The 19,849-nt window shown below is 42.8% G+C and overlaps 1 protein-coding gene across 2 annotated transcripts in view; it reads left to right on the forward strand.

The window, feature by feature from the left end:
* The window catches only part of ADARB2 (adenosine deaminase RNA specific B2 (inactive)), a 328,225-nt gene that overhangs the window by 289,688 nt on the left and 18,688 nt on the right, over positions 1 to 19,849 (forward strand). For both annotated transcript variants that reach the window (XM_075419720.1, XM_075419721.1), the window contains exon 7: positions 14,559 to 14,727. In XM_075419720.1, the coding sequence (XP_075275835.1) occupies positions 14,559 to 14,727 (169 nt within the window). The remainder of the gene's footprint in view (positions 1 to 14,558; positions 14,728 to 19,849) is intronic.

Consider the following 19,849-nt stretch of genomic DNA (forward strand, 5'->3'; position numbering starts at 1 on the left):
TATTTTTAAAATGTCATTCATTCTTGAGAACAACCAAAGACTATCCGGATGGATTCTGCTCTTCCATGCCTGAGGAAGCAGGTGCTTTGGGCAGCTGACAACCCGCGCTGCTTATTGACATGCAGCTGAACCCAGCCCTGGAGGTGAACTGTACTTCAGACATGGGTTGCTCAAAAAGCATATAAATCTGCTTCTTTAGATAACAGTACCTACAGGAAGTGGTGTTTAAAAATATATAATGATGCAACGCCTGACACTCATGCAGTAAACTTGTAGGTGGTCACAAAAATACTTCTCATGTTGGTTTTTACACCAATTATTGTCTCGATGCAGAAGCTGAGGCAGAAAGGGCTGTGTGGCTTACTCAATGTTACAAAGTGATTCAGCAGCAGGACTTGAAGGGGCAATACGTCTGGTTTGTATCTCACTCTTTTGAGCAGATCCCTCTACCTTTGTCCTGTGCTCTTAAAATAATTTAGCACTGTATAAAAAGCCATGTTGCCAAAAGCTGTCCTTCAGTGAGATAAGCATTTCCTTTTAGCTCACATTATCCCAGAGACATCTGGGAAGATAAGTGTTTTATAACGTTTATCATTCAGATCTTCTCTTTCCTTTTTTTTTTTTTCTGAAGAAATAACCTTTCTTTCATCCAGTAATGACAAGAAACTCCAGATGAATGCTGTTTCATTTCTTAAACAACAAAGAAGCCTCTCCTAGAGCTAGCGCAAGCCATCAAACATTACTGATTATTCTCTAAAGATGCATTAACATTTAAAAACAGTGTCTCGCCATGTGGTTTCTGGTTTTGCAAAGGAATATGATAAGCCTTTATCAATACAGGGAGAGAGTAAAATCCACTTCTCAAATCTCCTTCCAAAAAATTCCTATTATCCACCGTGTCTTCCCAGCACCCTCAGGGACGCCTCACATTTTCTTCTTATGAGCTTTGTTCTGGTGAGGGAGAAGATGATAAACTAGCATTCACTTGAAACCCAGTTTGCTTATTACTGGATAGTACAGGATACCAAGTTAGCAGCATGTGTAGAAGCCTGACCTTACCATGGTTCACGTGAACAGCTGCAATGCAAAGGAGAGGTCCAGGGAGCCCGCACCCATGCCAGGAAGGTAAGAGATTAGAGATTAAAAGAGAAATTTTTTTATTTGCAATGATGCCCTTCTTGGATCAGAGGTGAGCTGACTTGTTTGTTGACAGATCCTTGGGCGGCTCTAAGAGGCAAAATCCATCTGGACCAGGGCTGCTCTGAGAATGGAGGGGAGTTTTCTAACTCTTTTTTGATGCTTGTAGGTCAGTATGTCAAGAGGCTGGAAGAGTTTACAGGATTCCAGGGCAGTTGAAACTTTGGGTGAGGCTGGCACAATCCAAGAGAGCAGGGGAAGAAGCTGAGGGCAGAGGTCCAGGAGTGGGTGACAGCGGGAGAGTAGACCAGCCAGGGTCAGTGGGGTTACAGTAACAGGAGGCTGGGGAATGTCAGAGGGGTTTCAGACAGTTGTGAGAGTTTTTATGGGTTTGTCCTGGCTCGTTCTCTCCGGCCAGTCTCGTTCCCAAGACTCTTTTCTCTTCGTCTTTTTCCAAGGTCACCCACAAGGTTGTAGCACAGGTATATGGTGAAGAGGCAGCATGTTCCCAGTGTCCTCACCACTCTCCGACTTCTCAGCTTCTGCCCCTGATTCAGTTCTGTGCTGTAGGTCAGGGAGCCTGGGACAACATCTCCATTTCTGGTATATTCTCTCTTTGTGTACACCCAAGAAAGGTATGCCTGGATTTCTGACTTCTCCTGAGGGCAGTATCACAGCACCGAGTTAACATGGGTTTCCTGAAGGTTTTAAGGGGGCTGATATTTTCCCATTACAGCATGCAGATTGCAGCTCCTGAGGTGGAGCCAAGGGGACAGCTATCCCTGTAGTATTTGTTGCATATTTTACACCTTCTCCTGAATCTAGGGCAAACCACGGAATAATCAAGTCCTTGATTTGCTAAAGTGCCTTCCTAGGTAATTTAGGGCTTCTTGACTCATTGGCTTTTTTTTTTTTTAAAAGCCTCTTGAAAAGCAAAATGAATTGCTTAAAAAATTGAGCTAATAAATTCTCCACTTCCCTGCTCCTCCTTCGCTGGCAGCATTTTACCTCATTGTCCATCTTTCTTCTAGAGATGTACTCTATCTTTTTCACTACATGGATTGCCAAAGAGACAAACAGAAACTGCCCTAGGGCTTGTCTCCGTTCTTCTCCCCTGGGCAGCTTTTCTATCTCTTGCTAACATGCTGTATTGCCTTGTACCATTGACTCCCTGATAGCCCAGCTCCTGTTTTATCCCATGCTCCCTTTAGGTCTGAAACACACCATTGCATCTGCTCCACACGGGGTCTTCCTCCTGCTTGTCTATTAACCTACAGCTGTGCTGAAGCTCTCATGCACACATGTCTGACAGAGCTCTCATCTAAACAGGATCCACTTGCAACCACGTGAGTTGGATCATTGCCTTGGTAGGTGATGTGATGGGGAGATGTGCTCTGCAATGTTTAGAGAATTCGGGAAACTGAAGAATACCCAGAAAGACAAGTTTGTGCTCTGTACTTCAAGCTTGTTTTCACTGTACAAAACTGTGCTTTCCCTGCTTGACTCTGGCTGCTGGATTTTATATCTCATTCTCAGATAAAATGTTCGTTGTTAACCCCCAAAACTGGAGCTGCCTCGAAGGGCTGCCCTGCTCACACCAGAGACTCAGCACTCTGTGTTCAGATAGGGCTGGCCCAGATTTCATCAGTATATGATCCCCAAATCAGAGTTCCTGAAAGTCATAACCTGAGCAGAGTGGCTGGAGAGGGCCAGATATAAACAGCAGCCATCTAAGGAGCCTGTTCGTCTCCAAGAGATGGACACAAATGATCTCCTGAGACTGTCAGGAGAGTCTCAGCCCAAGAGCTCTGCATTTGGGGTCCTGCAAGCAGCTATAAGGATGGAAATACAATAAGGATGCTTATGGCACCTTAAAGGGCTAAAATCCCTCCCAAACCATTGGGTTTAGTGAACCTTACTGGACATGCAAGGGGAAGAAATCCTGCCTTCCTGCTGCCAATCTCATGTTTTGTTTAAATGCACAAATTCTGATCTTGTGAGTAGATGGTAAGAGGGGGAAAGCAGTTCAAGAAGAACCATCTAAATATCTCAGTGATATGAAAAGAAATTAGATATCTGTAACTACAAGAAAATGCAGGTCCTAACAGATTGATATACTGCCCCTGTACAAAAATCAAGGGCAACCATAAGCCATCCTTTGGGCTTGGACACTATTATTTGTTTCTGTTGTACAAGTGCTCCCAGGTATCATATCGCTCTGTTGTGATGGCTGGCTTGCTGCAGCTTGGGAAACCGTACTGGAAATTCTTTGCTAGTCAGTGCATGGGGCAGCTTCCTCCTAGCTTGTAAAGTTGATTTTATGCTGATGAATGGCCCATCTGTGGAACTGGGATGAAGGTGCATTATTTTCCTATTTTTCATATAACTGAGCAGAACAACACCTTGGGGGACCTGAGAAAAAAATTATCATAGAGAACCATGCCCAGAAGTAACACAAAAGAAAAAAAATGTACACAACACTGTAATGCTGAACACTGCCTTGGGAGAAATAATCCTAACACTGGATGAATTATTATGGTCAGCTCAGATTGCTTTGTCATGTAAAGGATGCTGCAGAAATTGCAGACACAGCATGAAGCTGTTGGATTACTTCAGGGGCTAGGGAACTGGTTATTAAAGAGGGTGAGGGGAAATTGTCCTTTCGCTTCGTTAAGACTGGACTGGGATGGATCCAAAAGGTTTGGGTTTGGGGTGTGAGCGCAGCACCGTTTGTCAGCCTCCTTTGAGATCAAGTACTGTTGAAGTGATGGCCCCTTCTCACGTGTACCATGGACACAGCCTCAACTTACCCAGCTGAATACAGAGGAACTGCAAAGACTTTCTACAGTTAGCTGGAAGCTGGTCTGTCAAGCATCTTACGTCCCTGCTCAGGTCTGTTAGCAGTCCAGTTCTGTAATTGCCCTGTTTTCTAACTCAAACCTGCCAGGTGTCTGAAATGCTGGCTCAGAGTGCAGCTGCTTTCACTCAAGTTAACTTAGGAGGGAAAGCATGGCCACAGGGCTGTCCCCTCTGGTTAGTGCTCTCCATCACTTACACACATCACCCACGGCTGGGAGCAGAGGTGAAGCATACTCCTCGCCGGGATGGGCAAAGATAACCGCAGAGCCCAGCCCAGGTGCACGGTCCTCTGTCCTCCTGAGCGCTGCAGCTCTGAGAAGTGGTCTGATTTAGCCCTGGGCTTCCCAGGTGTGGAGGTGGTGCTGCGTGTAGCCAGTTCGAAGATTTCTCCCCAGCATCCAACTGAGGGGGAACCTTACTCTGGGGAAGATGGGCAAAGGGATTTTAGGAGAAGGAAGCGTGGCTGAGAGTGGTCAGTGGGACCCTGGGACAAGACAGCTGTGGTGAGGATGGGAAAGTTTTGGGGGGAGGGGTCTGTGATGTTCAGCTGTGATGGGGGGAATGGGCAACAGACAGCGACGTAAAGCCTGTAAAGGGTGGGGGGACTCAGGAAAGCTTTGAGATGAGTGGAGCTCCTCTCCCTCTTCCAACACACAGCACCCACACAGGACCTGCAGGCAATGGTTTGACCCATCTCCAGCACTGCAAGCAGCTTTTCCTCCCACAGCACCTCCTACTCACTCTCTGCTTTTCCAAGGCTGCAGGGGAGTGAGAGGAAGGAGAGAGGAGAGGAAAGACTCATGTCGTGGGGACCAGAACCAAGCTCTTTGCTGTGAACCCTGCAGCCCTTCTGACATGGCCCAAGGGAAAAGCTGCAGAAGCAGTAGCTGTTACATCTCCATGACCATAGACCCATTGCTCAGACAGAGCAGTAGTGTCAGGGGATCTGCAAATATGTGGTCCACATGTTCTGGCTGCTGGAAATCCCATCGCTTTTGGTAATCCAAGGGAAAGGTCCGATGCTCTACACAGCCTGCCATGCTAAACCTTTTGCCAATCCCTAGGGTCAGCTCTAGCCCCTAAACCTGACAGAGAGGCTAGTGATGTCCAGGCTTAGAAAGAGCGTGGTGAGATTGTGAAAGCACTCGTGGTTTTATTGTTGGTGTTATTATGCTTGATCCCAGAACACGCCTCTGAAAGAGGCTGTTGTTTTGCTGTACTGGAAGTCCTAAAGATTTCACTGCCAATTAATCAACCTGTGAAAATTTGCTATTGCCTCATATTTTGTTATTAATCTCTGCCAGGCTGGGTAGTTAGGTTTTTAGTGGAGTTTTGCTAAAGCTGACTAGTGAATAACCATGTCACTTTCAGGTCTCAAAGTACTGATGGGCTGGAAAGAAATCAAAACCTGTCAGGGAAATTTTTGAAATAAAATAATTGTGTGAAAGTGGGATAGCATTCTGTATTTTTCATGTCTCCTGGTCAGCAGCACACTAACAAGGGGCAGGAAAAATTCTACTTCATTTCCTTCCGTGCCTGGTTCAGGGTGAGCTTTTTTATTCAAGGCCACTTAGGCTCAAAGAAGAACTTCAGCCTGTATCTCCCAAGTCCTGCATCGGAGGTCCAGTGAATTCACTATCAGCTGAGTTAAACAGCTCCCTTTCTTCAGTCTCTTTTATGAAACTTTGTCAGAACTGATACATCATGAGAAAACTCTTTGGCTTTGACAATGCATTGAAAATGTCCCAATTCCCTCTCCTTGTGATGTTCTTGGCTGCTTTTACTTACTTGGGTTTTGCTGTTTCAGGGGAAGTTTTAAACCAGAAAATAAGATTTTTTAGAAGGATGTGTCAGCGTGGTGTCTGTCTGTCTGGGAAAAGAGGAAGAATATGCTGGAAACTATGGATTGCTCAAAGCCAACATTGACCACAGCTTTGAAAATCTTTCATGTAAAGCAAAATGTGTTTGTTAGGATTCAGGAAAATGAGTTTCCACAGCTATAATCAGATCCTAATTTTAGCAGAATGTTTGAATCACCAGAGGGAATTGCACTGTATTTATTGATTCTGCTTTGTTATGGGTTTTTCTGTTTTGTAAAATACTGCATTTGGACACAATGTTCAGATGTGCTAAAAAGGCAACATTAATCAGCAAAAGGCCACGGCTGAGAAGCTTTCAGAGTAGTAGTAGAAAATTTCACCAAGAAAAGCTGTTTGTCCCCAGATTTGTCCAGCTCAAGGAATAATAATGTCTTAGGTTCTCCAGGGTTCCCTGAAGTGGAAATAAAGAGACCGCGTGCTCCTGGACATGGCTGCCCCAGTTCCACTCCCAGCATCCCACACCCTGCTAGAGATATGCACCTAATAATAGCACGTATTTTGAATGGAACAGATCAAAACATAGTTGAGAAAAATCCCCGTGGGCAAAAGCTACACCCACCAGGATCTAATTTGGTCTAATTTACCCCTCCACTGAATGGGAGTCACAGGTAAAATTCATGAGTTGAGTTTTATAAAGCTTGTCAGGCAACTCCAGGTCCAGTTAAGATCTCTGTGGGACTTTTGAAAGTCCTTAGACACCTGGGGAGTTTCTCAGAGTCATATGAAAAGAGAAATCTGAAGACCGCTGCGTGAGAGTGTCAAACAACTTAATCCTAACCATGACTCTGCTGGTACTTCTCTAGCTAGCCTTGAGCAACTCACCTTGTTCTGGTCATTTCTATTTCTACCTGTAAAATGGTAATAAAAGGTATTCATCTGTCACAACTTTGAGGAAGGGCAATTAATGCTCAGAGTAGGATAATAAAATGGAAAGCACTGTGCATTCTAATCACTATTATGTCATTATTCAGAATAATTTAGCAATTACAACCCCTAGATTTTTAAAGCCAATGGGGACCATTTCCTGATGATCTAGACTGAATTTCTCCAGCCAGAGACTGTAGGACTTTACTCAGTAATTTCCATCTGCAACTCCAGAAGCTGCAGATGAACTAGGGTATGTCTGGTGATGCAGCAGGAACCACAGCCTCTCTAGGCTCATACCAAGCACAGGGGAGCTGAATATCTGTCAATATTATTGTCAGATTTCGGTTGTTTCTGTCTCACGGGGTTCATTTTCTGTTTTCCTATTTTGCTGACTTCTTTCACAACACTTTTCTTAAATCACTCTTGAAGATTTCAGTTCCCCAACAACAACAAAAATCCCAAAGCCACATGAATAACAGCATGTTTTGTTGATAAAAGAAAGAGGGTTATGATGAACAACACATTCCCTATATGTTTGTGTAAACTTTTTGATTAAAACATGGCAGGGGAGAGAATTGTCACCAAATGAACAATTCCAGTGATGCTGACAATTTTTCACACAAAGTATATTTGAAAGATAAAGCCTAACTTTAAGAGAAAACATTTCTCATTTAAAAACAAAAAAATAGGAAGACGATACGACGATGTATAGCTTAGGACATAGGTGAACAGCTGGTCCCAACTGGACTCTGAATGATTGAGGCATCTTGCTTTCTACACACAGCTTCCAGCCACTGCCCTGGCTTTGCTCAGCTGCTGACCCGGGCACCAGCAGCAGCTCCCTGTACTGTCAAAGACGAGCTGATCATTGCTGGGGACCAGCTAAAGTGCCGCTGTGGCTGGCGACAAGGCTCAGGAAGGCTTCAGAGGGAGAAGTTTTCTCCATCACACAATTCACAGTGCCATTGCAGCCCTTTGCCAGGGCTCTAGACTTCACTCTGCGGGAGCAGCTGCACTTCCAAAGCAACGGCTTGCACATCTGATTTTACATGAGAGGAGCAATTAGTAATTAAAAATAATAATCTTGAAGTGTTTGAGTTGTACTTTCCTTGATTGCCACATGCACAGCATCTTAATTCTGCTGATAAATCTTGTGCTTTTGGCTTCAACATACTAATTCACTTCTACTACAGAGCGGGCTGAAGTCTACAGCCTGGATTTGTAGGTGGCATAGAAGATCTCCTCCATGCTTGGCCCAGGACTGTTCATTTCTCTTTGCCTGTAACAGCTCTCAGAGGAAACAATGTATGACTTTATTGCCAAAAAATTGTTTTAAAGATAATTTTAACTAGTGACTCAAGTTTTGATCCCAGGGGTTCCTCAAAGACAGACATTAGAGGAAAATACTTTGTAGGGTACATATTTTGATCTATTTCTTGGATATATATATATATTTTTTTTTGTCCCAAGGGGTTAAAGCTTGCTGAGACACCAGGGTTTACTCAGAAGTTAGCACAATGGCAAAATGGATTTCACGTGTCAGAGTGCCGTTCTCCTCTCTAGCAGTCAGTTTCATAAAGGAATTCTAGCATTTCTCCCTAGGATGAGTACTCAACACATTTCATATTATTCTACAAAAGTAATAAAACGTCTTTGTAAAATGCTATGTCACCTGAACAGATGAAATTTTGCCCCTCACTGATCATATATGAAAGCATTTTGATGGAAGAAAATGAAGAGTTTTCACTCTTAAAACACTCGGTGATGAACTTTACTATGATGAAGTGCCATTCCTGCACCCTGCCTACAGTTACTATCTCTAACAACACAGCTCAAACCAAAAATCATAATTTAATTAATACGTACTTAAAACAGATAAGGATGAATAATGCAGTCATTTCTGTTCTGTTTTGGATTCAAACTTCAAGTTTTTCCCATCACTGATTCTACTTATGGATTAAACACCACATATTGATGAACTATGAATGGGCAAATTGCCTTTGCTTTCACACCTTGTCTGTACATCACTTGAAACTAGTGGCAGATGAAAAATTATGGAAAAAGTAGAAAGATTCAAAAATTTTATTTGAAGATTAATGATGAGGAGAAAGAATAACATGCTGATGGTAACAGCTTTTATCAGGTCATGGTATACCTGATTGCAGTCCAAAGCCAGGATTTCAGCTGGGAAAGATGCAGGGAGGAGAGAAAAGGTAAAGAAGTTCAGTTTCAACTTTCATTTCCATGCCACAAATTACAGGTGTCCCAGGTTTTGTAGCATTCTCAGATAAAGTATGTATTCAGTATTTATATTTGTATACAGGGCTTAATGATGTGTGGCTCTGGGATGGAGCAGAAGAGCTCCCCTGGGACCACATTCAGATGCAATAGGCCTCCTGGCCTACATTCTAAAAGCATATATTGACTTTAGGGGATTCAGCTGGATGTACGTTTAGCCCATGCAAGGCAGGTGTTTGTATTCCCGCCTGGGAAGGATGCATCCCTGCACTCACTGCAGCGGTAGCACCAAAGACCCTCAGACAAGATCACTGCTTTCACCTGTCTAGCCCTTGTTGTCATGAATCCTACTCTCAAGAAGACACTATTCAGCTTTGCACTTTGTGAGAGGATCTATTCTTTTTCTCCTATCTCCTGTCTTCTTTCAGAAAAATCCCTAAAGTTTCTTGCTTTCGAAAGCTGGTCCACTGCATTTTAGCCTCACTCTCTCCTGGTCACCAAAGCATGACACAGCAGAGATTTATCTGACCAGCCACCCTACCCAGCAAAGGAGACACATCCAAAGCATTCAGTGTGCCATGATGCTCACTTCAACACTTCCAGAAATAGTAATGTTGTACATTTATTCAGCATCTGCTTGAGGAAAGTGCATCTTTAATAACCATCAAAAAACAAAAAGTCAGATGTTAACACTTCTCTTTCCACCCCTTTGTTTCAAATCACTCTAAGGAAGATTTATAAACCAAGCTGACGAATAGAGGGTCCAGCAATGAAAAAATGCAAGATAGGCTGTTTTATTTCTTCTTTCATGAGGAGAGAACAGCCTCCACTGAAGCAGGGAAATAGGAAATGAACCTCTGAGGCAGTCATGCAACATTTCAGACAGAGCCTTACTTGTGTGATTCTGTTTAATCACCATCCATTTCCTCTTCACTCTTCAACTAAATAATAAATATGGAGTGGCTCTTTTTCATTACCATTTGAGCCAGAACTGGTCCTGCAGAAAATACAAAAATGAGGGGGGAGCCTTGAAATCAGTGGGTTTCACTGATTATAAATACAAGGCACCTGTGTAAATTTATAATCTAATGATTAATAATCCAGTGCCTTTTTATTTTAGGAACTCTCAGGAGTAATTACCACATCTGAGTGTAGCACACATCATAAATCCACTCCAAATGATTTTTAAATTTGTCCTTTCCAATTCCTGCTTGAATTGACATTTTGTTCTGGTTGAAGTGGCATCCTCAGACGCCTTCTCCCCTGCAATTAGTTGAGATTAAGCAGTTGGAGAACCAGCACAGCAAAGATCAGAAATGCTTACAGTTACTGATGCTTTGATCACACTGAACAGCAGAACAGCAGTAGGCTGTAGTTTGTGACTTTAAGTTGCATAAATAAATATATTTCTGAGACTGCTTTAAAATGATCCGTAGTAGGCTGTGCCAGCAAGTGGACTGCATTTTTTACACTGACAAGCAGCTTATGTGTTAGAGTCTGTCTGCAGCTTCAGTGCAAAACACGCAGAGCCTCATTTTTTTCTTTGTTCAATATTTATATCTTCCTGTGCTACTTAATGACATGCTAAAAAAGAACTAAGTGCATTCCAATTTCAGATCTGGATTTATTTAATCATTGTCAATCTGAAAGTATTCAGAGCTTTGGGTTGTTAGTATTTTATATAAATGCTACAGATCATCTTTTGGAGCATGTGTGCTGGCTATCTCAGTAATGTGAGCAGCCTGAGACAGGCAGTACAGCACAGGGATTTAGTCACACCGTAGCCATTGAATTTAATAGCTGTTGAGCAGCTAAAACTCCTTATCAGTGCTGTGGAAGTGTATCCCAGGGTAAGCGTGCCCTGGCCACAGCTGCCTGAATCCTATCAGCTAATGCTGTCTGCTTGGCTGCACCCTGGGTAGAACGCGCATTACGGGGAGCAAAGTTTGACACGTGGGCTGAGTTAACATGAGCATTTGGAAACTGAGATGGTCTGTGCACTTCCACTCACTTCCTAAATGCTTTTAAAAACTTTATTATTCAGTTTCTGGTACTTGTAGGCCAGGCCTGAGATGCTACAATAACAACCAGACATGGAGTGCTTTGGCCTTTGTATATTTCCCTCAGTCCTGAGGGAAACTGTGAAGACTAAAGAGACAAAGCAAAAAGTGAAAAAGCAGACACCCCCCCTCCAGTCTCACAGAAATGTGTCAGACCTCTTTCCCCTCAAATTGTTGTTCTATGCTTTAAATCCCCCAAGTGCTCAACAGTTGTTTGCAGGGCTGCTGCTGCTTCTTCCCCTGTACTGGCTCTCTCCTTATCTCTGTCAGCACATTGTGGGATGCTTTGCCCCTCACTAGGTACTATTTACATAGTGAAATCAAAGTCACATAGATGATGGACTGCTCATCTTGTTATGCAGTCACTTAAATTCCCTAGCAGTTACATGCCCCTTTGCACGTATGCAAAATGTAGGCATATCAACATGGTGAACTACCTGCAAAAGAGAGTAATTTGGGAGACCAATGCACCTACAGGGGAAGGTCAGAGTGGGAGCTGAGAAAGCGAGAGGAATGTAGAGAGAGATGGAAAATGGAGAGAGAAAGAACTAGCAAGAGAAAATGTTCTTCTAAAAAAAAGATGGAGAAAGAAACACTAAAAATTCATTTTGTCCTGGGGGATTTCCAGCAGGTGGACTCCTGTGGTAGATCTATATTGAAAGGATAGCATCTGGTTTTCATAAACAGTTTTTGAGCAGTGCCTTTAAATGAATTTGCAGAAGAAGGAAGCATCATTATCTTCATTATACCTGCGGGAAAGCTTAGGAAAAGAGAACTGATTTGCTTAAAGTCAAACTTTCTACCAGCCGAAACAGCACTAATCTCTTGAGTCACTCTTCACTGCTTCCCTGGCAGAGGTCTAGCTCTGCCGTGCCATCAGTTCTCAGTGTGTGCAGACTAAGGCAAAGTGGGTTTGCTATACATTTCTCACTGTTTCTCAGCTAGATGTGTTTGCTAAGCAGAAGTGATCACTTTCTCCTTTTGTTGTCCAAATTTCATGGTACCTTCCCCACGACTCTGTGGTGTAATAATAAAAAATGCTGCTCATCACTGCTTGAAGTTTTTAAAAAACAAGTTTCCCCACAGAGTCCCAAGAAAAAGATGGACCAGTTCCCAGACAGCTAATCCCATCCAAAGAGCATCTCTGAATAATACTGCAGGAGGCATCCCAGACAAGAGGGATGTACATAGGATCAGCACACATGGCCATGAAAATGGTTTCCCGACAGTGTTGGCACAGCCCAGCAATTTGAGGGGAGAGGAATCTGAGGCATTTCTCAGACTTCGGCATTTTTGCTTAGCAAAGTTTTTATTTCTCCATCGGGTCTTTCCATTTTCACTCGGAACTGAAGTTTGAGAAGCCCCAATACTCCAAGTCAGGTGGTTACTGCAGTGTCTCAGGTGCTCTGTGACAACTGGGACAAGAACACCCCACGTCCCCCAGTGGGACACTGCTGCTGACGGGGATGGCAGTGCAATAACTGCTCTCCCCCAACCTCGGATCCTGCAGCAGCACAAACAAACCCTACAGTATCTGCAAACGTTTCAGATACGATGGAGCCTGGTTTTGGGTGGGAACTGGGTTTGGCCATGGCCAGTCAATCCAACTGATAGTGGTCCAGCCCACTGCTGGCACACACACCACCTCCTTAAATTTTAAAAAGGCAGGAAGAAAGCGAAGAGGCAACAGTCGGTGGGGGCTCAGCCACCCGCCTGCTGGCAGGTCACAGCTGACTCTGCTCTTCTACATGTGTTTGCTGCCTCTGCCTGTCTCACTGGGCTGAAGTGATTTATTTTTTCATTCCCTTTTTGTAAACCATCCATTGGCAGCCACCGAACTCAATCAGTTGCTTACAGCACAGACAAAGGAAAGACGTTAAAAAAATGACGGAGAGAGCGGGCAGCTGAGGAGCATGCACAGAGACAGCAGCTCATGGCCGGAGGTTCGATCAGTCCAGCAAACTGTGACACCCCGTGCTAGCTTGTGTCAGGAACCCAGGCAGCCCCATAGCCTGCTGAGGGCTGAGGAGCATCACCTTCACAAGCAGAGGCCTTCTGGTCCTCCTGAGGGGCAGGCCATGGAAAAATACACTGGAGAGGTGGAAATACATGCAAAAGCCATCTGTAGAAGCAGCGCTCCTTTTCCTTGAAAGCGAAGGCCATCATGTACCATCTTTTGCTATTTTCACTTGCGCTCAAGGGGCATAGTGAATGGTCTGCTTCACAGAGAAGGTGTCTTCTGGTGAAACCCTCTGAGAGTAAGATGGTGAGCAGACCCAGAGAATTCCCTTCCTCCTACATTGCTGTTCTTTTACAGCCAAAATATCCAGGGTTAAAGTAGCAGTATAAAGAGGGTAGGAGAAACTTTGATAATGAACTTCATTTTTTTCTCTTTTCATAAAAATGAAGACAAAGTACTTTAGAAAGGTCATTATCTTCTGCACTTACTGCATATCGACAGGAGTCAGTCAAGTTCCCTGGAGCACAGGACAAGTGCATTAGCTGCTTGCTTCACGCCACCACAAAGGAAGGAGCCTTGCACTCAGATATATAACATCACAGAATCACAGAATCACAGAATGGTAGGGGTTGGAAGGGACCTCTGTGGGTCATCTAGTCCAACCCTCCTGCCGAAGCAGGGTCGCCTACAGCAGGCTGCACAGGACCTTGTCCAGGCGGGTCTTGAATATCTCCAGAGAAGGAGACTCCACCACCTCCCTGGGCAGCCTGTTCCAATGCTCCATCACCCTCAGAGGGAAGAAGTTCTTCCTCATGTTCAGATGGAACTTCCTGTGCTTCAGTTTGTGCCCATTGCTCCTTGTCCTGTCGCTGGGCACTACTGAAAAGTAGTCACTGAAGTGACAGAGGGCAATTGCCTGAAAGATATTGGTATGACACAAAGCAGTAGTGTACCTCCCTTTAGGGAGATTATAGAGGGAATTTAAGCAATTAAAAGCTAGCAAGTTTTTATTTGCTTTTGATCCAGAGTTTAAAACTTGAGCTTTTGAGAATTTGCAGTAAAATTTGGTGATAATAAACTAGAACCTCAGTTCTGAAACTATTCAGAAAATGCCACTGAATATCACCCTAGGGTATTGGACCGGATCGGGTCAGACAGTTTAGTCTTTCATCACAGCCAATGAACTGAGGTTTTCCAAATATACTCCTGACACAGCTCAACCTTCTAAGTGTGGAGTAAAAAAAAAAAAGTGTACTCTTTCTTTAAAAAAACAGAGCACCTGTGTTCTTTGTAAATATGGAAAGGAATGGGAATGGAAACTTGAGCACAGCATTTACCGTGTAAAAGTTTTGATTGATGTGAAAAGACAACCATGCTAGGGAGCACATACTTTTCTCCATTGTGCTGCTTTCTTGGGCTGTAATCTCATCTAATTTTGCATCCAACTTAAAGGACCTCCACAGATGGTCCTGCAAATGCAAGCTATGACATCAACACAGCCTCTCGGTTTCTTTCTAAAAATATTTAATTCTTGCCTCTCATGTTTATTTTGCCCAGTGAACAGCAGCAAGCACATAGTGAGAAAATACCGCGGGCACCTCCGAACAAAGATTGAGTCTGGAGAAGGAACCATTCCCGTCCGGTGTCATAATGCAGCTCAGACGTGGGACGGCGTGTTGCTGGGAGAGCAGCTCATCACCATGTCCTGTACAGACAAAATTGCCAGGTACCTGATGTCTATGCATTGCAAAACTCCTTGCATGTGGAAACGAAGTTTGATGCCACAGAGGACTACAGCTACTGGTAGGAAATAACTAGCAGGTGCTGACAAACCCTGTAGAAACAAAGACCTCCTTTGTGTGCAAAAACAGAACATATAAATAGGACGGAATGTAAATAGGATGTTTTCCAAAATTCTCCATGGGTCGTTAGTTGCTTTTTACAGTGTGACAAAAAAATAAACCCTCTTTGCAGCATTTTTGCCAATAGAATTTCAATGTGCAGATAAAATACATCCACTCTGCTCCTATTGGATCATTTACCACAAAACTTGTAAATCAACCATCACGCAGATAAACTTAGCTTTTCTGCACCTCATTGGATAAAGCGCCCTAAAAGCTGCTATTTCTACTATTTTGAATGTCATTACAGAACTTTCATGTCACAGCCCCCTCTGTGGCTTTCTGCTCTGTCCTGTAAATACAACACATATTTATGTAGAATAATTCCATAATTATTTCATGTTGGCACATGAAATGTCAACACATTCACCATTCTTAATTTGGAGCGTTAAATAATAGCAAGTGATGACTATCACAAACTGAAAACAAAGAGTGTGTGTTTGGATGCATACTTATAAAGCTATTAGTATATATCTATACACGCATGTATACTTACACTCATATGTTATGTGCATTAGTTAGAGATGCATACTTATTATGCTATTAGTATATATCTATACATGCATGTATACTTACACTCATAGTTAATATATTATGTGCATTAGTTAGAGATGCAGGTCTATATGAAAAAGACGTTACATTATAGTTATAAAAACATAAATGTTATGATCAAATTCTCTCCTGGAATAACATGCCTAAGAACTCAGTCAAATTACATCAGCCAAGAATTTGGCCCAATTATTAAAAGCCAATATAAACATAATCTTTAAAAAAAGCATAAAGCTTTTGTTTAATGCAAATGCATAAATTTTGCTCTTAGCTTCAACCGGATGACCTGCTGAAGTTAAATTAGTCTGTAGGCTTAGCGAAGCCTGGCATTTTGGCAGAAAAATGTATGCCTGAACCAGCAAATGGAAATACTGACAGATTCACAAAATCCGCCCTCTGCTAAGTGTAATCATCACAACTGTTGTGTTTGCATGAAGGATAAAGAGCAACTTCTGCTATAATGTTTTCATTTATTCATGAAAAGATAACAGAAAAGCCAAACTGTTTTCAGTGGATCTCCCACACTGTTTTTAGATGCATTGGGTTTTCCAAATTCAGACTCATATGCACTCAAAAAAATAAACAAATTTAAGTTCAAGAATTGAAATATTGCACTCTCTGTGGTGTTGAATGTCATTAGCCAGTGAATTAAATATCAGCTTAGCAAACAGAATCACATTTGCTATTGATGGGGATGTGGACTGTAACGCACAGTCTCAGAAGTTGGGTTTCCTCCAAGCACATCTGCTGAGCACTTTCAGTGAATCCTTTCCTTGTTGCCACAGATCTAAAGACCATTACAGTCTGTGAAGAAAAAAAGAATCTAACACAAAGTTTTTCCAGGATAATAAAAATATCTTGCAGTTCTCATCTTTGATTATTATTGCAATGTTGTGTGCATTACTGCAATTTTTATTATTTATTTGTACTGTAACTCAGATGGGCATGGGATTTTCCTAGACAAAAAAAAAAGTCAGCAATTGTTATTCCCTGCTTTGAACAGCAAATATTTATTCTCAACAGGGACTGTTAAAAGCTCTGAGGCTGAGAAAAGGGCTGGAAAAGGCAACATTTGTAGGAATGGCAGTGGTGTTGTGGCAATACAAATGCTTCAGAGGTTTGGACATTTGTATGTTGCATTGCACTGAGAAAATCTGCAGGACGTTTTGCAGAGCAAACAGCCATGCATGCAATGATGGGTTCAGCCAAAGGGTTGCTGTGGTGAGAGCAGCGCAAGCCTGGGCCAAAATCAGCAGCCAGTGCCTCAGCTACATGTCCCAAAAGCCACAGAGTTTCAGTAATTTAGTTTAGGTTTTTTTAATTTAATAAGGCAGCTCAGTCAATCCTGATCCTGTCGGCCTTTCCCACTGCATCTTCTTGACAAATTTCCTAACCCTGTGTTAGCCCCCAGCAGACCTGCTGGCAGCTGGCACAGGGACGCTCACCCTGTCCCACCATAAACATGACACTTCAAGAACCATGGGCTCCTTGGTCAGGTTAAGAGCTCTGGTACAAGGAAAATGGGTAGCAAAACTGCTGAATCGGCAGATGAAGAGAAAAGGTTAAGTTAGCAGGGAGATCCAGAAACTGATGAAAGCTTAGAGTCCCAGGCAAAAGGGAATGGTCGTTCCTAATAAGGGGGAAGGATAGAGATGTGAAATCATCATAGAAGAGGTTATTTGTGGGTCTGGTGCGGGCAGCTCCAGTAACTAGAAGAGATGGAAACTAGAAGAGGGACCCAAACAGCGATTTTGAGGAGCAAAATTCAAAGTTAATAAGTAGAGAGCATAGAGTTGAATGTAAAATAACACCAACCTTTCACAAGGGAAAATGAGAAAGACAAACAGACTCCAGAGAGGGCTGCAGGCATTGCCATGGCATGTACCACAGTGAAGGGTCTGAAAGCTTCCGAAGAGAGTGCCCAAGGCTATCTAGAGACACTCCCAACCCTGGGTGCACTTTGAGGTCATGTCTTTCCCTTTCTTTCTCTCTCATGGTCATGTTGTGAGACCTGGTTCTGCAATTTTATTTCCACCAGGCTCCTAATTACGTATATTTCTGGTATGACTTCAGCTGGGTTCACAAGTTCTAGTTTGGGAATCACAGTGCTAGCCAAAACAAAGCACTAGTATTGCAGGAAATATTCTCAACATCAGATCTTTCATGGCAGAAAATAAGAGGTCCCCTCAGACCTGGCCACCGATGACAATGTTGTCAGAGATTTTTAACAGCTATAAATGTTATGCAGAGCTTGGCAAAGAGTGGTGAGAAGATACAGCGTCTTCAGTGCACTTTATCCCAAAATTCAGTTTACCACATTAAATATGATCTACAATCAATTTCCCTTCTTATCCTCACCTATAGGAGGAAGAAATCAAAGGTTTCTTCACCTGACACTTTTTTCAGCCCATATGGGTCTGTTTTCTGCCTTCTTTACTGCTGGCCATAGAAAGTACAGGCAGGAACAGAGTTCAATGCACAAGGAGATTGCTGTGGACCAGATTTCCCCACTTCTACCCCTGCTGATGAGATCAATAAGTGGTTTTGTGACAGACTTCAGACTCCAAATATTTGCTCCACCATGTAGACAGCTGACCCTTCAAATGTCTGCAGGATGCAGGACTCTGGTTGCACATCTTCTGGGCTTGTCTTACAATGAGAAAAAAAGATCTCAGAAGCTAAATCTTGTATAAGCAAGATTTGACAAAAAATCTGGCTTGTATACTTTGGATTTTATTTCTTGTAAAAGACCCTCAGGAGCACTGAGCTATTAGAGAATGTTTCCTCTTGAGAATGTAGCCAATAGCTGCTAAAATATACATCATTTTGCATTATTTGCAAAAGACATTGCTATCAGAATATCAAAGACCCAAGAACGGAGAGAGTTACTCAGAAAAGTGGATAATATACTATAAATCATGTATCTAACGATTTATGTTCTTTCGTGCTCGCAGGATAGCCATAAGCAGAGAGTGGTTTAATCAGATTTATTTGTTATTCAAAGGCATTTAGCAATTTTTATTACTATCACCACAAGTTTGAGGGAATTTGATACTTGGTATGCATTATTTGGGCTCTGTGGCTGTGTTGAGATTGCAGGATAAACAGCCTGGTATCATACCTATTCCCTTACTGAATTAAAGCACAAACACTTCTGGCATGAATACTCATGTTGTTTGGCTCAGGCAGGGAATTACAAGGTGAAATTCTGCAACTGCATTATAAAGGAGCTCAGACTAGACCTTGGTGGTTCCTTCCGGCTTTAAAAACTATGCATTTATATGTGTAAATTTTAAGTTTGGGCTCTATGAATCCCCAAATAACCCACCTAACAGAGTGTTAGCTTTCACACAGCTGCTGTGAGTCTCGCAGTGCAGCTGAAGTGAGTTGAGCCTCTCAGTGCCATAGATTTTAGGATTAAACCATGTTCTTTAGACCCAAAGTTCATTGGTTACACTAACACCAAAGAATTCCACCTCCATTTTCCTTTGTAATGTACACTGTATACACTTGTGAAAAAGCAGCAACACCATGAGCAAAATAATTTTTAAAATGATCAGCTGTTTGGGGAAAAAAGTGTGTCATTTAACATTTTCTTGATGTGAGTCATATATTAAGACCTTTATGTCAGCACAGACATCACAGCCCTAAGAGAATTTAGGCTTTTTGTGACAGCAAACCCATTCATACAATGGGCCAAATGAAACCTCTTTTCGTCTCCGTCTCTCACACTAAGGCTGGATGCAGGAGCAGCTCACACCTTTGTTGGTTAGGTCAGTGCAAGGTTAATGCTGCTGCTGGTAGAAGTCCCTGCAGCTGCCGTTCAGGAACAGATGAACATTTGAAGGAAAGTTAACATATGCACACACATACACACACCGGCATGTGCACTCGCAGACACACAAGCACACACATTTAGATAAAAACCAGGATATGTCTAAAGTACAGCTCGTCTTCAAGGATCTAAATGCAATGACCAAATATTAGGAAGATTTATCAATAAATTCTGTCTCAGACCCTCAGAAATGTTCACACCAGTGAGGACTGAGAGGCACACTGGTTCCTGCTGGCTGCAGGGGTGAGCTTTGTAGCATCCCTTTGGTGCCCTGGGGCCTCAGGGACACGGGCTTTCTGTTTGTGCCCCCTTCAGTGACACAGTCTCCAGCTGCCCAAAGCCAGTCCAGGGCTGAGCCTCTCCTCTCCCCTGCACAGCACTGCTGCCTTCCCACAACACACAAAATGTGTATAGGGTTTGCCAGATTTGCAGGTGATAGTTCACACCATCAAATGCATGCGTATGTAAATAAGAATTTCCAGGTATCTCTACTTCGTATTCCTACAGCAGAAGAAATATGAAAGGCTGGACAAAATATGAAATAACAATGCACTTCTCTTACT

The sequence above is a fragment of the Opisthocomus hoazin genome, chromosome 4, assembly GCF_030867145.1.
Source record: "Opisthocomus hoazin isolate bOpiHoa1 chromosome 4, bOpiHoa1.hap1, whole genome shotgun sequence".
In the NCBI taxonomy this organism is placed as follows: Eukaryota; Metazoa; Chordata; class Aves; order Opisthocomiformes; family Opisthocomidae; genus Opisthocomus; species Opisthocomus hoazin.